General features: G+C 29.9%; 1 protein-coding gene across 2 annotated transcripts in view; it reads right to left on the bottom strand.

Moving 5' to 3' along the window:
• LOC129963778 (long-chain-fatty-acid--CoA ligase 1-like) overlaps positions 1-17,483 on the bottom strand; it is a 35,435-nt gene extending 17,952 nt beyond the window's left edge. Inside the window, exons 1-12 of one of the 2 annotated variants that reach the window (XM_056078330.1) lie at positions 17,308-17,483; positions 15,499-15,576; positions 11,064-11,178; positions 10,894-10,958; positions 10,697-10,798; positions 10,461-10,560; positions 8,686-8,858; positions 6,951-6,983; positions 6,050-6,172; positions 3,358-3,435; positions 1,319-1,453; positions 17-78 (exon numbers count right to left, since the gene is read on the bottom strand). In XM_056078330.1, the coding sequence (XP_055934305.1) occupies positions 17-78; positions 1,319-1,453; positions 3,358-3,435; positions 6,050-6,172; positions 6,951-6,983; positions 8,686-8,858; positions 10,461-10,560; positions 10,697-10,798; positions 10,894-10,958; positions 11,064-11,178; positions 15,499-15,576; positions 17,308-17,394 (1,151 nt within the window). In that variant the 5' untranslated portion in view covers positions 17,395-17,483. Of the gene's footprint in view, positions 1-16; positions 79-1,318; positions 1,454-3,357; positions 3,436-6,049; positions 6,173-6,950; positions 6,984-8,685; positions 8,859-10,460; positions 10,561-10,696; positions 10,799-10,893; positions 10,959-11,063; positions 11,179-15,498; positions 15,581-17,307 lie in introns of both variants that reach the window. The other variant, XM_056078331.1, reaches the window with a different exon arrangement.
• Between the last annotated feature and the right edge of the window lie 3,760 nt (positions 17,484-21,243).

The raw sequence follows: 21,243 nt of genomic DNA, 5'->3' as shown, positions 1-21,243 counted from the left end.
TTGATTAATAACTTACTCCAATAAAAAATTTTCATCTTGCATAACTGTTTTTAAATTGCTTTGAATCAACCACTGGGCCTAAGAGAAAAAATGTCAATAAAAAAATTTCTTTATTGCAAAAGCAAAATAATTTTTTTAAAGATAATTCTAGAATCAAATTGCGTTTTAGATAATATTACAAATAGATATATATAATATTTCAAATTGTAAAATTTCTAAACAGAACTAATGGTATTATTTGCAGAAATTCTATTAAAATTAGTTCATAAATTCCAAATTTTCATGTTCCTGTTTTCGATATGGATAAAATGCCAAAATGTGTAATAAAAATTTCTTAAAAGAGTACTTTTCTGTAAGTGCCGAATACATAACTAAAAGTTTTTGACAAAATCAAATAATAAGCATTGCATTCGATCTATTTTGAAACAGCTAAAATTATTTTTCTTTGAAGTAAACAGAATTATCGTGTGAACACATTATCATTACTTGATGGAATCCTTGTTAAATAACGTAAAGGCAAGAAAAATTTCGTAAAAATTATGTTTGATTATACCATTATCATCCAAGCGTCACAATAAAAAAAAAAAAAAGAGTTCAAATTTAATTAAAATAGATGCTAACAGAAAAATATCTTTAGAGTTGCTCTTTAAAATTCAATTATTGATAGGAACCTATGAATTCTTGAATAAAAGTCTTTGAAATGATAATTTTGAAAACAATCACTGAATGTTTTATAACGTGAAATCAATCGTATATGACAATTCCGCCTTTTTAATCTTAATTTACAAAAAAAAAATCAAAAATAACATTTATTTTCACACGATATGTTTTCACACTTTTTACATATTTCAAAACTAAAGCTTATACATTTTAAGTTGTTGCTTAAATTTCAGATTTATTTGAGACAGAAATATAATATTTGCCTAAAAATGCAAATTTTTAAAAATAATTTTAATTATGACTCTTTTAATTAGAGATACGATAAAATAGAACTCTAAAAATACTTAATAAATTGCCAAACATTGACATCATCAAACTGTTGACTGAGCATTATTTAAATGTAATTATTTCGTGGTAAAACAAATGAAATTTTTTGTAATTTAATTTTGTTTCATTTTTCTAATTTAATTAGCTTTCATGAAATCATAAGCTTGAATTGTTTCCATATTAAAGAGCTAATAAATTTTAAATAATTGAATCAAGCAAAAAAAGATTATTCTAATTAACTATGAAAGTTTTTTAAAATATCACAGTGATAAAAATTTTATCACCCAAAAATACTATTTACTAACTGAATAAATATCTAATTTTACCCTACCTCGTCATACCACTTGTTCAATAATCTTGGAACGGCCGGTAAAACTGTTGGTTGTAAAATCCTTATATCATCTAACAACTGCCTGCAATCTCCATTAAAGAAACCAATGCGTGCACCGACCATAAGAAAAACAACCTGAAAATATTCGCAAAATCTGAAACATTAAGATGGTTCAAGTCCTATACAAATATTTGAGATTTGTGAAAAGCATGCAATTAAATCAGAAATATGAGACTTATGATTGAAATTAATGAAATTTATTAATTATGTATAACAATTATGAAGATTCTAAAAAGGGATTAAGATTATGTAAATTATTCTTCATAATCTTTGAAAATATATGTTGCATTGACAAATAATAAATGTTCCATTCGTAATGAACATTTATTAACATTTATTATTCGTAATATATTCGTTTAATATTCGTAATGGACATTTATTATTCGTAATATATTCGTTTAATATTCGTAATGAACATTTATTATTCGTAATATATTCGTTTAATATTCGTAATGAACATTTATTATTCGTAATATATTCGTTTAATATTCGTAATGAACATTTATTATTCGTAATATATTCGTTTAATATTCCTAATGAACATTTATTATTCGTAATATATTCGTTTAATATTCGTAATGAACATTTATTATTCGTAATGGACATTTATTATTCGTAATATATTCGTTTAATATTCGTAATGAACATTTATTATTCGTAATATATTCGTTTAATATTCGTAATGAACATTTATTATTCGTGATATATTCGTTTAATATTCGTAATGAACATTTATTATTCGTGATATATTCGTTTAATATTCCTAATGAACATTTATTATTCGTAATATATTCGTTTAATATTCGTAATGAACATTTATTATTCGTAATATATTCGTTTAATATTCCTAATGAACATTTATTATTCGTGATATATTCGTTTAATATTTCTAATGAACATTTATTATTCGTAATATATTCGTTTAATATTCGTAATGAACATTTATTATTCGTAATATATTCGTTTAATATTCGTAATGAACATTTATTATTCGTAATACATTCGTTTAATATTCGTAATGAACATTTATTATTCGTAATACATTCGTTTAATATTCGTAATGAACATTTATTATTCGTAATATATTCGTTTAATATTCGTAATGAACATTTATTATTCGTAATATATTCGTTTAATATTCGTAATGAACATTTATTATTCGTAATATATTCGTTATTATTCGTAATGAACATCATTAAATTCGCATAAACTTAGTGTGGCGAGATTCTTCATTCTCATAGAATGAAAATGTCCTAAGAATTATACTTAATGGAACCAAGTTTTTGAAAGAAAAAAAAATAGCAGTCAAAGGTTGCATATGGTTGACAAAAAAAAGACTTTATTTAAAAGATTTTCAAAAAAAAAAAAAGTACAAACCCTTTTTAAAAGTAATTCCTTGGGCCTTAACCGATTAAAAATTGGCACTTAAAATGTTTATAATTCTTTATATTATAATTAAAATCTTCATAAGATGTTTGAATTGCCTGGTGACAAAGAACTGACACGTCGAACACCAATTACAAGAAACAAAAAAAGTTAGTTTCTTGTTATTATGCTGCTTGTAAATTTATTATAACCACAAATTATACTATACTCATTCCATTTTTCTATCATACTCGAAATATTTGAACTGTGTCCTTTGTAACCATTATAGCTCATGCATGTTTTGCTATTTACCAAGTTTCAAATAATGTTTTGTTTTTGTTTCTAATCAAAAGAACTTTGCCACTTTTAAAACGATCTTTCTGGAAAGTAGGACAGCAGAAATAAAATTATTCCAAAATTGTTCATCACATTAAATTTATGCGGTAATTATGGGACACTTTATCTAGCCTTGAGAAATTCTGATTTCTGAAGATATATTAAATCCTAAATTTGTTTTGAAATAAATTTGACAATGAAATGTTGTTGTTTTTTAAATTTTAAAAATGCAATCTTTTTGTCTATAGTTGTGAAGTAATAAGGAAAATGTTTCTTACATGAATAAATTGGCCAAATATATGAGCAAGAGGTAAGTAAGATAAAACACTGTCTTCTTTCGTTATAGCAGATTTTCCCTGAAAAAGAAAATGCAAAAATATAAATCTACGTAGAATCGGAATGACTTTAAAACATAATAGCTAAAACCTAATATTAACCTTTATGCTGGCAAATAAAATAAGATAATAACTTGATTTCCCAGCTAAAAGCTTACAAAATTCCAGGGGATGTAGGGTGCACACTCTATAAAAGAGTTTCCCATAATATGCGGTATCAAAATTTAGCTCATATTCTATCACTAATTAAAATTTAAAAATAATAATTTATCTTCTGCAATGCTTTTCAAACTAAACTGATCCGATTAATTCCTTTTATGTGTCCTGTTGTAATTCTCCAAAGCATGATAATTTTTTTTTCCTTTTAGAACTCGGTGATATACGCTTAAGAGACTTCTAAAAACATTTATAAATGCCTGCACATTAAACATACTTCGATCCAAGCTATCATGAGTCAATTATTTGAATCATGTGGGTAAAGAGTAGCCAAGTGTTTGGAGAGTTTAAAATTAACACTTTTTCACTGCAAAACATAATTGCATAGAAACATTGCTGCAACACTTATATATAGGGTGGTTATAATTAAAATGATCCTATTCAGAATGGAATTTGATATATACGTTATACGGGCTATGGGAAAAAGTTTCTGCAATAAAAAAATAGTTCAAATTTTGACCATCAGAGGGAATTGTGGCACCTAAAGAAGTACAAAAAAATCTGTCAGAATCATTAAACTTTATTCAGTTATGGAATGTGCTGAATGTGTGCTCCATTAACATCGTTGAAAGCGCCTTATGGCGTGTTGAATGGTAGCGCAAAGATACCTCATGGGGTTTAAGGGACATGGCGTGTAATGCTGGCTTTTAACTCATGTAAAGTTCTAATTCCTCCTCCATAAACACGGTCTTTAGATATTTACAACCATAAATCATAGGGATTTAATTCGGGTGAACGTGGAGGCCAGGCATCCTGAAAAGCTCTGGATATTACACTATTCTCGCCAAAGTTGGTACGAAACAATTCTTTGACTTGATGCCCAATAAGGAATGTTGCTCCATCTGGCATGAAGACAGCGGTCTGCAAACGTTAACGTTCCTGTAAAACAAGAATGACCTGCTTTCAGTGGAATTCGCTGTACTGTGCACTCGTGTTAGAGCACGTTTTATGTCTTTGAGGAGTGAGAATTTCAAAGAAAAAGGTCCGAGATTAAATTCAGCAGTAAATTCACACCATGCAATCGCATAAGCAGAATGCAGTGGTTATTGGTGCAGGACATTAGGAAGGGAATCACCCCATATGCGGCAATTTTGATTATTCACACTTCATCTAAAGAAAAAAGCGGCTAATTTGACCATAGAATTTGCCAAGGTCATAAGTCAGAAATTCCCATTCTCGCCAAAAAGTCGGCAAGCAAATTCATAATGTGTTTGGAAATCTTGGGGATTGCAGCATTTGCACCACGTGGATCTTACACGGATACCATTTTAAAATGGATCGCAGAATTTTTCGTACTTTCCACCACGGAATCGCCGACTCACGAGCACTTGCTGAAATATAGCTGGAACTGGAGGCTCTTTCAACCACAGCAGTAGAGACTTCTTTGACAGTTTCATTTGCAACAGGTTTCCCCCTTTCCCTGGTAGCACACTCAACTCACCAATCACTTCAAATTTCATAATCATCTTCTTCAAGCCATTCTTCATCGTGTGCTCTTTTCGCAATTCCTTTAAACGGCGATATTCACGCAATGAAGCTAAGTACTGCTGCCGTTTTGAAAAAACAGTTTTACCAGTAGAGCTGATCTTTCTTTTGTAAGGGTATGATTAACCATGACAAAGGCACGCATAATGATTTTTGGGCTTTGATTGCAAGTCTCTTTATAGGTCTGAAATTTTCATAAGGCATTTTTAAAAAAGTGACATCTGGTAATCAAAATTTGAACTTTTTTTTTCATTATAGTAATATTTTTCCCATGGTCCATATAATATTCAAGTTTCATCAAAGTCCGAAAAGCAGAGCAAGTTCTAGAGGATCATTGTAATTATAATCCCTCAAAACAAACCAAGCTTTTTGTTAAGCTTGAGTTTGAAATATCCCCTTCAACTTGCTAATACTTCATAAGGAGGTTTTCTGAAAAAGCTTTGGACTAGAATAAGGCAATTTCGCCGAATTCTATTCCAAGTTTGGCGAAGGTGAATATAGGAATATGAAAATTCTAAAAATATTAGTCTTTCTTTATTAAAGTCACAAAATGGATTTATTTAAATTGTTAATGACAAACAAAATTGTGATTTATTACAAAGAAGGCAATTTTTTTTCTACCAACTTAACCTCATTTCTACTAGTCTTTCAATTTAAATATTTAACCCTTTATTTAATAAATTCTTATCTATTTAAGTGGCATTTTAACATTATTAATATTTCCATAATCAAGATTATTTTTATTTAAATATCACAGTGCAAACATATTAAGTTTAATTATGAATTAATTCAGGTTAAAATGTGCTTTACTTTTAAATGCAGGGGTATGGGAGTGATGTAACATCAGAGGTAATCAATAAAAGGCTTTAATTAAAAAGAATCCTTAAAATAATTTCTTTGACTGATGCATCATATCTTAAAAAATTGAACTTACTAATGCTAAGTTAAAAGAATAACACAGTGAAATGAGATTTTCATGCGTCAGTACGACTCCTTTCGGCACACCTGTAGTTCCGCTCGTGAAACATATCAGAGCAACATCAGAGCTCTGCGGAAGCTTTAAAGAAATTGAATATTTAAGTTTAAAAATCAACAAAGAGAACTACATAGCATAAGAGAGAGAAAAACACTTGAAAAGAATGTTTTCTGGATTGCCAAAATTTGAATTCTGGGATAAATGAAGCATAAAAACTGTGATTGTTTAGCTAATTATTCAAGGATACATAATAAGATGTTTTAATTTAGGATTTAATTTAGCAGTGTATTAGAATATGCTTCCTTATGTTCTTTTAATATATGACATGTCACTGAAAATATGGTTACATATAATAATAGTAATAATACACATATGATAAAATTAGACAAGTTATAATAATAAGCTGTTTTCAAAACTTGCATCTAGTACTTATTTAACTGCTTGACAACTAGTATTGAACTAGACCAGTTACAGCGTTTCTAGCGGTGAAATAAGTAAATTGTAAAAACCACGGAGATAAATCCTAAAGTTCCTTTAGAAAAATGTATTCATAATAAAAACACAAGAAAAAAATACCTTGGAATTTTCTATAAAAAAGGAAGATATTTGCTATTAAGTTATGACCTTTTCATGACTTGAAAAAGAGTTCGTCCTAAAATTGATAAATGCATATTTAGAATGCGCCTCCTTGACCTAGTGTGATCTATTTTTAAGATTATTTTATTTTTTCTTACTTCCTTCGTAGCATAAATTTCATTTCACCTTTCTTAACTCGGAAAAATTGTATGATAGTACAGAAGAATACATTTCTCACCCAAAAGAAAATAATATTTACTTAACTCAGGAAATTAACACTTACCGATGCTGTTGTAGAACAGTCTTGACCCAAATTCTGAAAAAAATATAATAAAGTTATTTACTTTTTATTTCGTTGTTTTGTTTAAAAGTTTTAAATTTTAAAGAATGATGAGTGAATCTGAAATAAAATAAATATATCGTACAGAATCAATAAAATTCATCAAACCATAGCCTTCATTTCTATTGGCAATTATTAGATATGATTATAATAAAAAATTTTAAATTATATATTCTAGCGGATTAAAGAGAACCGCCGGTGTTCTGGCGTATGGGTAGCGCATCTTCCCCGTGATCTGGGCGTCCCTGATTTGAATCCCGGTTCGGGCATGGTTGTTCTTTATCTGTGTTCTATCTGTGAGGTGTGTGAATGTGCTCCCCTGCAAGAAAGGGTTGTGCAAGCGAATTTATGAGTGCGTCACCTTCATATGAGCTAGAAGTCAGACTTCTGCCCTCGGGTGCTCAGGGTTTTTCACCCTTAGAAACTACTGCACAAGGCATCATCATCATTAAAGAGAATCATCTATAACGCAGTAGCCTTTTTATATGGAGAAATGTAATGCTGTTTTTTCCGGAATGAATATTCTTAAGAAACATTGATTTACTTGCCAAGTGAGGGTGTCAATGATGCATCATGTCAAAATTAGTGACAAGGAGTCGTTTTAACTCATGATCATATTTCATGTTAACTCATGATCCAAATGGAGATGATCATGATCATGATCATCTCTATTTGGCGCCTCATTACACACTTTGACAGGAAAATACTTTTTTAACTCCTTGCAATCAAGGCCTCCACCCTTTGATTCTCAACTCTTCTTATAATTCAAAACTTTCGTTTAGGCAAAAGATTTAAAAGTGGTTAAGCGGTGTAACAAGGTTTTAGTATACGGTTGTCATCACAAATAATATCGTTCTCCGATATGCCAAAAACTATGGCACCATTTATAACAAGTTTCTTAATACGGATATGGCAGTTATATTTTAATGTCATGTGACTTATATGCCTAAATCATCTGTCTTAGTTGACAATAAATTGTTTCGTTCCATGTATTTCATACTCTTTAAACTACATAATGGGATTCATTTTTAGATACTTTAAATATTAATCAAAGAGAGCAGTGAAAAAACCCACAAAAGACTTCAAAAAAATCCGACAAAAATATTTTGGTTTAATATGGATATCCTATAAAAATTTCAATGCTGGAATAAAAAAAATATTACTGTATTAATATTATATTTTGTATTAAAATTGCAATCTTAAGCTAAAAATATAAAAATTGTATTATTTTGTATTAAGATTTTGTTTTTATTTCTAATATGTAACCAAAAAAAGAAAAAATGTTCGTCAAAAATCCCTAATTCGAGATTTTTATGAATCTTGGCGTTCCAGAAATACCAAAGTTCTAAAAACTGATTTTAGAATTTTGTGTCTCTGTTCTGTTTTGGATTGATAATTCAAAGATAAATATTTATTTTATGTCAAAAAATATCTAATTTTTCTATTAAGCATTTCTATTCAGCAAAATAAATTCTGTTTTCAGAAATCTGTTTCAGTATAATTTTACATACTCGGGGTTCAAATTAAACGCTACAAAATGACTCTCCTATTCAAATAAAATGGATTTTCATAAAAGGTAATAAAACATATAGAGTTTCCTGACACACATATAATTTCCTAAAAATAAATTTTTATTTATTTATCAGCAAAAAAATTAAAAATCCAGATTAAATCTTACCTCGATTTCATTGAAGGTGTGAAGACAAATATCTTTTTCGAGAGCGAGTTCTCTGACCTCTTGGTCTACAGTAGTTGTTGTTATAATATGTTTCAAAGAGGGTGTTTCTTTTCTTCTCTTAATAAGATTTCTTACTTTATCCTCGTTATCACAGATGACTATCTTGATTTCAGCTGCAATTATTACAAAATTTAGTGTCTTTATTTTTGTTTATGAATTTGTTTCTTTGCATTAATATTCATTAACATATTTTTTACATCATTAGTAATGTGTATGATTTCTATCACCAGCCGGTAGTCTTTTTTTTGTCAGGTCATAATACTTATATCTTTTACTGAGCATTTAACGGCACTGTTACCAAATGTGTTTTTTGGTATATTAATTTTATATTCATTTTTATGTTTATTATTTAAAATTACTTTTAAACTGGTTTATAAAAAAAATCAATAGAGCATAGCATTGATCCACTGATCTTGCAATGTTTGTTCATAATTCTTCTAAGTATCCGAATTTTCAGAAATCGACCTTCATTTCATACAATTTAACTTTTTCTAGGGCTGTCGGAAGTATGCTTAACACCAAATTTATCAATCTTTGTATGAAATTATGTAGGTTGGCATAAGTTCTGAGAAATTTTTTAGAAAGACAGAAACTTAGATACTTTAGTTCTTTATCTTACACAAAATGATGTGTCTTGATTTGTTACTTAATTATTAATTAATCAAATTAAATTCATCTAATAAGTTAAAGGAATCCCTTTCTTATTCTAATTTCAAGCCTAAAATTATTTTAACATAATATGACTAAAAAAAAATGGCCCTTTAAAGGGTTAAGCTAAATTGATTAGCAATAATAATTATTATGATATTAAAATAATAAAAGAGATTAAAATATTCTAAATTTTAAAATGTATTTACATTCAGCGTTTTATTATTTAACAGAGAGAATACATCTTTTTCAATTCCTGTAATAACTAATATGGTTTTGATATAAAGTATAAAACTTCTTCAGAATTCCATAATATGTTTTAAATCACTTAATTTTTAATTCGTGACCCCTGAGAAGTTTAGGTTTCAGGTGACCTTGAACCCAAAATATGAAACTAAAACTATCTTTCATATATTGTAAAAAGTGACTTCATAATATATAAATATGTTTTAATTTAAACAATTACAAATGTAATCTTTACACAGAAAATGAACAAATTTTGTAAACTATAAATAGAAGCTCTTCATGAAATTTCGAGACATGCCTATTTTTTGCAATGATTAGCAACAGACTAAATTAATCCTGTGGTTTCGAATAATTCATGCCCGATCCCCTGGAATAAGTCAAATAATCCAAAACCATCCATTAGATTCACAATTCACTTCTCTGCATGCTCAGAATTAAGTCCTTAAATCGTGTAAAGAATATTTAGAAAGTTGTCCTTTAAAATGATGGGAAGGTCGTCTACATGATGTCAAAATTACCTAAATTAATTAAATCGTAATTTATTTTTACTCTATTCCGATATGTAGCACTGTTTCTTTGTTCGTACTCATTTCATTAGAAAATGGCGATTAAATTCTAATATTTTAATAATACATGAGGCACCATGCCAACTCAGTCCATCGAAATAGTTTTTCTTTTAACTCCGTTACTCAAGGCAGTAACTTCTCAGTGAGAAAAAAAACTTGTTTTATGAAAATATGTATTGTTCACCAGCATAAGTTTTAATCCTGTTCCTGTAAAATTAAAGCTGTTTAATGCATCTGAAGTTTCTTTGAACTTACCTTGTTTTATTATGTGAGTAGATGCATCTGGTCCAAGTGTGTCATATAAAGGAACAACTGCAGAAGAATTTCTCCAAACTCCGAATTGAGCAACAACCCACTGAAAACAATACAATAATGTCTTAAGATATACAACTTTAATGCCATTACATACATCTAGGATTGAAGTATTGTTCTGCTAAGTATCCTTTTATTGACTACGGAATATATCAATTTTACTAGAAAAATTTACTTACTTCCAATCCATTTTGAGCATAAATTCCAACAAACGATGATGGGCTAGGATTTAATCCAATCTTTACAAGACCTGAGCCAAATATTTCTGCTTTTTTTATGAACTGTAGAAAGAAATTTAAATATTTATCCTCGTAGTGATAATTTTTGTGCTAAAATAAATTAAAATTGTTTAGCACTTTTTTCTATTGAAGCTTACTTCTCCATAAGAAATCCATTCATAACTGGATTTGAAATTCCTCCAACCGAAGCATCGACCATTTCCTATAAAATAAGTATGCTATGAATTTCATTTCGTTCTTTCAGAAAATGTTTCCTATTTCTACAGTGAAAATCTAAATTGTATGATGATGAAGAAACAAATGTTACCTGAGAGTTTGTGTCCTTTTATAATTGCATCCCAGGTAGTTTGTAAATCATCGAGAGGAAAGCGTATAGTTTCTCCAAGAATCCCCAACTTCGACTTTCTTGCACCCTCAGAATTCTATATTCGTGAAAAGAAGTTATTAACTTATTGGAAGAAGCTTATTTCAAAGCTGAAAATTATGAAGCTAGATAATAATTTTCAGAGTCATTTGATACCATAAAAATGTGAAGAACAGAAAATCAAAAATCCCTTTTTTTACAAAATGTCATACATGAAAATCGTATAAAAAAGCAAACATTCTCTATAATATAAACGATTGTGTGTGCTTAGTCTGCGTCTATGTGTAGGTTGGCTCTCTACACAGCGAACCATTTGACCTCGAGCTTCCAAATTCGAAACAAACAGGTGTACAAACTTGAGGAAAATACCATACATCAAAAGAGATAAGAACCACACAGGAAAGCAGAGTTTCAAGGTAAAGCAAGTACCTACTCGCACAGGAAAGCAGAGTTTCAAGGTAAAGCAGGTATATAATCACACAGGAAAGCAGAGTTTCAAGGTAAAGCAGGTACCCAATCACACAGGAAAGCAGAGTTTCGAAGTAAAGCAGGTACCTAATCACACAGGAAAGCGGAGTTTCAAGGTAAGGCAGATACCTAATCACACAGGAAAGCGCAGTTTCAAGGTAAGGCAGGTAATTAATATCACAGGAAAGCAGAGTTTCGAAGTAAAGAAGGCGCCTAATCACACAGGAAAGTAGAGTTTCAAGGTAAAGCAGGTACCTAATCGCACAGGAAAGCAGAGTTTCAAGTTAAAGCAGGTACCTAATCACACAGGAAAGCAGAGTTTCAAGGTAAAGCAGGTACCTAATCACACAAGAACACACAGGAAAGCAAGTACCTAAGGGTGATCGATATCTTGAGGTTAGCATGCTCCAGTTTCTCATCGTAGCAGGCGTATAGAGTGAGGTAATCATGAATCCTTTCACAAACACTTAACCAATATTTATTTATTTATTTATGAAATTGTTCGCCAATTCAGGCAACCTAGGTATCAATTATGCATGAATGTCAGTTTGAAAATTCCGAGCACCTATTGTATTATTTTTTGTTTGTAATGAAGCGATAATGTAATGTAATATTTTAAATAAAATTAATGTTACCTATTTGGAGATCTCATTTTAAAAAATCTATTACTATTCAAAATCTAAAATTTGGACCAAAAGATTGTTTGACATTATTATTTATTTCTATGATTTTACTTATTTCGTAGATTCTTGAGAAAAAATATTTCTTATATTATATGTTTCTTATATTATATTTCTTAATATTACAATGTTATTCATTGTATTATATTTTCGTAAATAATATTTGATAATCTATAACAATATATATTGAATTTTTACCTATTAGCACCTAAGCTCTTTTAATAATGTCGATCCTTGTTTATATTTTATAAAAGGACATGTATATAGTTAGTAGGTTATAATATCTGCATAAGTCGATAAGATTTTCAAGTGTACTTCCAAATACTAGACACAAGTTGTTTGATCATTTGCGAGATTTTTCTACGTGCTCTACGTCAGACAAAATGATAATGAAAAGGAATGTATAGTTAAGAATCTCTAAAGTTGCTTCCCGGCACGGTTATTCCATTGTAGAAAAGACCATTTTACGATCTTTCCTGCGAATTCCAATGAATTTACGATTATACTGATCGGATAACGGATCAGAAATCCCCAGGTTTGGTGACAAACTTGGCGTCCATTTGACGAAAAATGGATGATACTGGAATCTTGAAGAATTTTGACGATAGAAGTAATAGGAGCTGTGATATGCTTGATTGTTCCAGAACCTTCTCTGCCCTGCTCCGGAAACTATAAAAGGCTGTCCAGTCCAAGACGAAGACCGTCGTCTGGTAGTATAGAGTTGTATAGCGAGTCAACTGTGAACCGTTTGGATCAGTCTAGCGAAGCTCAGCCGCCGAGTGGAACTCAAGTGATTGGTGAATTGGGTTGTGACCCGAATCCTGGAATTTATTACAGAAGCAACATCGAGTCGTGTGTGGGGCAACCAGTCGTAAAGTAGTGAATCGGCAGCTGGATACAGCTAAAGCGAGGAGACAATGGGTCATTGCAGGCGATTGAAGAGAGACCGTAGAGAATAGCTACGTAGATTCCCTCCTCCTGCTGTTCTGCCTGTCCTTTTTGTGTATCGTGATTGTTGTTTACTACTTATTTCTAATTGTGGGCTTCTGTGTTTTCTAAGTGTGTTGCTGTGTGTTGATTCTGTACGTCTCGGCCCTGTTTTGTCGCTTGAGGATCGGTGTTTTCGTGTTAATAAACGTCATTCTTGGATACTAAAGTCTGTTTCACACTATACACCCGCTACAAGCGAACCCCTTGTCTTTACAGACTTAGTATAGGAAGTTTTGTAACAATATAACTGCATATTGGACAAAATATAAACTATGTAAACAACATAATCCAAAATAATATACTGGAGAACACAGTTGTATTAATACTAGCGAAAAACATCTAGGAGAATGGACATGCGTACAATGCCCGATATGCCGATTTGGGGGAAGTTTCGTGGAGTTCTTGAGCTCTGGGTTCCAAACCTCCGGACATAACAGGAGAGTAATGTAATGGCATGGCAATGAGATCACTCAGTAAGTGATTGTGCTTAGATAATTAAAGTTATTGTTTAGGAGAATAAGTTATTACTAATATATCGAAAGAAAGAAAGAAGACCGATTTTACATGAATTTTTTTCAGCAAATTCGGTCCAAAACTGCCTTCACTTCTAAACCCTTGATTATGATTTAGACTTGAAGGAGATAACGAGATCTTTTTTTTTTGGTAGTGTAGGGTCGCAATTTTCAATTTCTATTACTGCAATGTTAACATTTTTGCCATTTTTTTTAATTATTGTTAGTTTCTTATGAAAATCCTGCAAGGCTGCAAGACTAAGATCCGTACTACGCTCTTGAAGAGAGAATTCCTCTATTCCAAGCTCATGTTAGATGTGAAATGTACGTTAACTCTGAGAGATTAATCTCTATCATTCATGACTTCAAATTAGAGCTGATTAAATTTATAAATTGTTTTTGTATTACAAATTAGGCGACATAAGTCAATTTTGAAGTTGCAAGCTGAGATCTTGCATTACAGACTACCTGAACACGTACAATGTTACCCATGACTTAACGAATGCCAGTGAAATCAAAACTACAATAACTCCAAAATAACGCTGTGAAAATGATATCAAATAATTATTATTATTTTGTGTGTTTATGTTATTTATTTATTTATTTTTCGCTTGTCTCCTCTGAACTGCAGATGATAAAAACTAAAACAAATAATTGAACATGAACACGAGTTAAAGAAAAAAGCAGAAGATAAATTAAAATTTAAAAAATTCTTTGAGGATGCTCTTTGAACTAAAATTATATAAAACTGATTTTCATGATTATTGATTTTTTTTATTTGCCTCTTTGCTTAGTTTATGAAGAAACAAAATTTTCCCCGCTCCTTCCTTTCTTTCCTGTTAGATGCATTTTCTTTTATCTTTTCCGTATTTACAGGCATTCTAATATCGTGCTTTTAATTTTTTTAATAGATTCCTATAGGAAGGCTACCTATTGCAATGAATCTCAAGACAAAACTTTGGGAAAATTTCTTCAATTCTTTACCGATCATGTTCCCTAGAACCTAATTGTGTGTGTGTGTGTGTGTGTGTGTGTGTGTGTGTGTGTGTGTGTGTGTGTGTGTGTGTGTGTGTGTGTGTGTGTGTGTGTGTGTGTGTGTGTGTGTGTGTGTGTGAGTGCGTGCGTACAACGCTTTGCTCATGTTATCTTGTGAACAGAATAACTAGAGTAATTTAGCTTGGATTTTAACTGACTTGAAGTATGTTGTTAGAAATGTAAAACTCTCGAACAGCTCGTAAACAGCCCGACTAGCTCGAAGGGGGTGGAAATGGTGGGATACAGTTGAAATTTTCATTTCGTCATGACTTTCTTAATATTGAAAATAGAAAAATAAATCCAATTAGTCAAACTAGCGCCTGATTAAGACAAATAACCTTTGAGTTGAAAGTTTTTCAATAACTACACTTCGATAGAAGTTAGGGGCTGAAAACTGATTTTCGAGCCCTACTATTGAATGTTTCTAACATTAGTTTATGTTGCCAAATAGTAACTTAGATGTAAAGGCCTTCTCTACCTTTGCCTTCCAGCTAGCCGAGGGAAATTTTTTTTTTATCTTTACCCCAATGGGTTTTGCTTCAAACGTCTTATTAGCAAGAATATATAAGTTTATAAGTAACTTCAATTATATTTCTTACATTTCTTGCACCATATTTTTGAACCATGTACCTTAATTCGTAAGTAATTATCTACATTGCATACAAAATGTAAATTTAAGCTGTGATATCTTACCGGTATTTCAATGGATTCTGGATCTTCTGCTCCTGAGTCCCCTGTACCAGTAGAATCATGAAGCATTTTCTTGACTTTCTGGCTATAAAACGTTTTTGATTAATAATGTAACTTAAATTCATATGTACTATGAATTTAAACTACTAAATGAATTATGAATTTAAATTACTAAATTTAAAAATAAAATCATAATTTTATATTTTACAACTGAAATATTTCATACAGGGATCATTATCATTGTAAACATTGAAAAATTGTGCAAATGCAATGATTAACGATTGACAGTTATAGAAAATATATCTTGAATATTCACCATTTAGTAAAAACTTTTACAAAAACTCAAATTTATTCAAGTATTTACTCAAGTATTCAAACTCAATACATTTTCATTCGTAGACTTAAATAATCAAAATAGAATGAAATAATGCAAAAAAATCAAGGAAAAATAAGTTAGAAATTCTTTCCATTATTATATATTTCAAAGTAACTCCAAATTCTTTTTCTTAGTATTTATAAATTATTTGCTGGCCATTGAAATTAATTCACGAAAAAGTACAAAAGTAATTATGTGCATTTCACTAATTAGTTTCCTAAACATACTTTTTGATGCCTCAAAATTCGATAGTGAAAGAGTTTAATGGTAAAATATAATATGAAATGAAAGATTTATTCACTGTTTTCGATGATAAACGAATTTTAAGAATTAAAATTCTAGAAAGCTAGATTCTTTTTACTTAAATTAAAATTCCAGTTGTGACATTCTTATGAATAATAATAGATATGACTATGAAAATATGGCTAATTAGATCATATAATATTCTTTTTCGAATAAACTTACGTGTCCTAATAATAAAAAAAAATCTGTTTGTGTGTTGACGTTTAGTAGGAGAGATTTCTAAACTTAGTGTTACTTAAAAATTATTGATCGAAAAAGTGGCCTTTTAATTTAAATATTATGCGAAAATGTGGAACTTTTCTGCCTAACTTCCTAAATTATAATAGCAAAAAAAATAATTTTGCATCAATTTAATATCCAAAACAAATAATTTTGCATCAATTTAATATCCAAAAAAAGTATATTTCCAACTATATCAAGTTAAATGCCTCATAACTTCAGACCAATTTTCTTTTTAAAAAATTTCGTGCATTTTAACCCTATATTACTCGTACGACAATATATTTCGTCTTCGAATTACAATTCATTGTATTTTCTTTGTTGCTGTTGATAATTAATTTTCTCTTGTGTAACCATTGTTTGAACCATCACAACTTAAAGTTTTGACTTAATTTTCAATGTTAAAAATGTTTCCGGACAAGGTATGTTTTTAAAAATCTTTGAAATTTTTATTTACTTATAATTAAGCTTTAACTTCAGAGTCAAACACTGGAGAAAAGTTTTTAAAGTGCATCCATTTTAAAGCACAGCTGGATTTTTCTGTAATATAACAGAAGGGATAAAAATTGCATTATCGATCTTATTGGTAGAAAATTACTTTATTTAGTACACTGACTTTCTTGTAGAATGACACATATTCTGCAATACACTAAAAAAAATTGAATGTTGAACAATTTTACATTTTATTCTATCATTTTTAATGAATATATTTAACTCGTACAAAGGCTTCCCCTTTTCTTTTACTTCACTCAGAGAGTAAGTAATTTTACTAGAGAAATTTTTTTAAGAATAAGTCATATAAACTAAAAAAAAAATGTACAAAAGAGCCATCCGAAAATTTTCGCAACCAGTATTCCTGGTTAACCAACTGGTCATTAATCTTAATTAAAATAAAAATTAAAAGTGCTACTTACATCTATAATTTTATTGGAAAGATATTTGAAATTCTTTATAGTGGAGTAAGGCAGCTTTAAACACAAAATAACGAGCTGTGTTTTCATACGGAACAAGGAAATCTTGATATATAGTCAGAAAGTATTAAATGTGGCACAATATCTCACCAAAGGCTGCTGTGTGAACAGCTGCAAGAAAGAAGAAGGGAAAAATGGTAAGGAATCAACTACAGTATCTAAAATTATTATAAGCTCTCATGACATTAGATGTTTCAATGATTTAACATCTTTCTAGAATGATTTGAAATAATCACATGAGCTTTGTCTTTATTAGTTGTGTTGAAAGATTTAACTTTTGATAAAAAAAAAAAAACATTAAAAGGAAAATAAAAGGTTCCAAGGCCACAAATTATAATTTCGCCATATTTTGGCAATAATAAACTAACTTTTCAACAGAGGAATGATCAGTGATATATAGATATTTGTTATCCCTACGGAAATAGAAAACAATAGGGCAATTTGTAATTGCACAATTTACAATCAATTTTTATCAGATCACACAGTAAACATTGACAATCCTTTATATCTATTTTACCCTATATAAAGGTACGGAAAATCCAATATTATATTGTTTAATGTACTCAGAGTCAGAGAAGTGAATAAGATCTGCTCAGATTCTTTCACATTTTAACTATTTTCCTTCCAGCCAAAATATATCTCAAAGAATAATAATGATGAATGTGTGTGCATTAGTGAACGATAGCGGCATAAAACTCTGAAAAGAATCTGTTGAGGTTGTAACTCATCATATATTTATCGGCTCAATATACATAAAATAAAATTATTTTCTTTAACCCTTAACTGGGGACGTGTGGTCTGTGAGACCGCTAGCGATGGATTTTCCTTCACCCCTATTCTATTTTTAGGTCAATTGAATGGATTCACCCTGTAGCTTCCTGTTTTGTGACCCTCAATACACGTGCACTTTTTCAAACGATTTCAGCAGATGCTTTTTAAAATAATTCAGTTATTTCTTCGAGTGCGGTCTCTAAGACCGCATCTCCCTGTTAGTGTCCCAGTGATAAACAAGGCTTAGCAGATGGCACTAAAACTTGGGCCCCGAAATATCATCCAGTTTACTGATCCTATTATGAAGCAGTGCTCCAGACACTTTTAAATGAAGCAGAAATTGGTTTTAGTGATAAGAATAATTGTACAAAAGAGTTTTTCGATGAAAGTTCGCATTCAACTGATTTTGATATGTATGTTCAAACATAATTAATTTTTCTTGTGATAATGTATTTTGAAAAATTTATAAAATATATTAATATACCAAGAGATATATATACAGATTTTATAGGTTGATTTTTATACTAGTTCTTAACTTATATGTTTAAAATGCCCTAGAAAACCGCGCTATGAAAAAGGGCCAATTTTACCTATTGTCAATTTTTTTATTTTTCAAATAATTGCCGATTTTTACATTATATTATTTTATATATACCTTCATATACTGTAAAAATAAATATGATTTAAAAAGTAAAAAGTAATATACTTTTTCAAGAATATTATTTATTGTAACATGTAATTGGAGGAGAAAATGTATGTTCCAAAGCATTTACTTTTCTCAATGATAATATATTTTGAAAAATTTCTAAAACATATCAATATATCAAGAAAAATATCTGCAAAATATATTGGTAATTTTTCATACTAATACATTCATTAAAAATTTTAATTTGCGTGTAAATGAAATGCGGTCTCGTAAACCGCACCTCCCCAGTTAAGTCCTAAAATTTCACCTCCCCAGTTAAGGGTTAATTAGACCATTTTTACTACTAGATACATGCACTTATCACTAGAATTTAGCTGTTGGAACTCCATTAGATAGAATATCTTGTATATATATATAAACCCTTAACGGCACCTAGCGGTGAACTACACGTGCATAAAAATTTGGCTGAAATTTAATAAATTTGTAATTCATGGTATATTTATTGACTCAGCCTACATAAAATATAATTATTTTCTTCCTTTACACAAATTTCCTTTTAGTTGTGCATATTTATTACTAATGGTTTGCAAAATTATTGAATTAATAATATAGACACTTTTAAAAGTTCACAATCAGCCTTTTCTTGCACTTTTTCTTTCTAGAAAATATGCTTTATGTTTATTCCGTATTATGCAGACACACGATGAAAATTATGCTTTTCTAAGTTTAGTTTGCAAGAAGTATTTTAATTTTAGTTTTTGGTAATGTGACAGCAACACGTTGGGAAAAAAAACTAATTTTTTCCATGCATACGCGTAAAGGGCTCGTGCAGATTAAATTTTATTTTTATTTTATATGAAATATATCGTTGGAAAATCTACTCAAAATATTTTTTTATAAATAAAATGGATTGAAAATAGAAAAAAATGATGTGGCAAAAAATGGTATAATTGATGAGTATATGTATATACAAGGTAGTCAAAATTCAAACACCCCTATTCTGAGCTCTTTATACAGTGAACTACTAAGTGTAAAGGCTCAAAAATTATTGAACATACTATTCAAGACATTGGAAAACGGGTTACGCGAAAAAAATTAGTTCCAGAAAGACCGATAGAGGGTGCTGTACAAAGTAATTATGCTGAAAAGACATAAAATACATATTTGTTGCACGAACGCATGAAACGTTCAATCACAAGAACCTTATTATAGATGCTGGGTAATCTGCTCAATATGATTCCCTTCTTTAAGATGTAATACCTGCACTCTGTAAACAGATTTCTCTACTGCGAATCGAAATTGGTCGATTGAGATGATTCTCATATGTAGAGTAATACTCTCTTTTAAATATGTCAAGGTTATTATACGCCTCGAAAAGCAAGATTTTTTAAGTATTCCTAAAGCCAAAAATCACAGGGATTCAGATCTAGGGAACGAGATGGCCGATAACGCGTAATTAATTACTCTATCATTAGTAAAATGTTGCAGAAGAAACTGTTGTACACAGAGTCCATTGTGTGGAAGCTCGCATTCTTGCATAAAGGTAATTGAATCAATACATTGGCGCTGTTGCACTTGGGGTACAATAAAATTTTCGAGCATGTTTTAATACTTCCTGGTCCTTTGCGTTAATTTTCAAATCTACGAAATTCTCGAAGTGCAGCTGCAGCATTTCCTTTGTTTTCATAAAACAAATCCAAAAGCAAAGAGCGACGTTATAGCTGATAAGAATAACATTTTTCCAGCTTTATCTCGTTTTATGCTCAGAACAGTAGCAGTAAAACGGTTTATGGCAGTTTTTGTGCTTACAGTGTGAAATTGCATTTACAATGACAGCTTAGGTTTCTTCACTTTTTGATCTTCTTTTTTATTCATATCAGCAATAGAAATTAGAAAGGAAAAATTCCATAAAGCATTGTTTTTCAGTGATTATTTGTGTCTTTTCAGTATATTTGCTGTACAGCACTCTCTGTCGGTGTTTCTAGAAATGATTTTTTTTTCATGTAATCCGTTTTCCCATGTCTTGAATATTATATTCAGCAATTTTGAAGCCTTTACACCGAGTAGTTCACTGAATAGAGATCTCAGAATAAGGGTGTTTTAATTTTGATCACCTTTTGTATAAAAATTTTCAACTTTAATTAATAATTTAAGTTTTTTATTAATATTAATTTTAAAATAAATAATGGAAATTGTAATTAATGTTTCAAGAAAATAGCTCCCAGAGCTTCCTTCCTTCTCTTTATTCAAAGGAATCTTCGGGAAATATTTCGCAAATTATTTGACCTGAATAAATATACAATTGCTTCTACGAATAAATATACAATTGCAACCTGAATAAATATACAAAATATCATCTCTGCTACGAATAAAACTATGTACGAGTAGTCTGAGTATTAAGTAGTAATTTGAGTCTGGTTTGATAATGAACATGATTATTACTGCAGAAAGGCATTAAGATT

This window comes from Argiope bruennichi, chromosome 3 (assembly GCF_947563725.1).
Source record: "Argiope bruennichi chromosome 3, qqArgBrue1.1, whole genome shotgun sequence".
NCBI lineage: Eukaryota > Metazoa > Arthropoda > Arachnida > Araneae > Araneidae > Argiope > Argiope bruennichi.
This window is presented reverse-complemented; position numbering and strand designations above follow the sequence as displayed.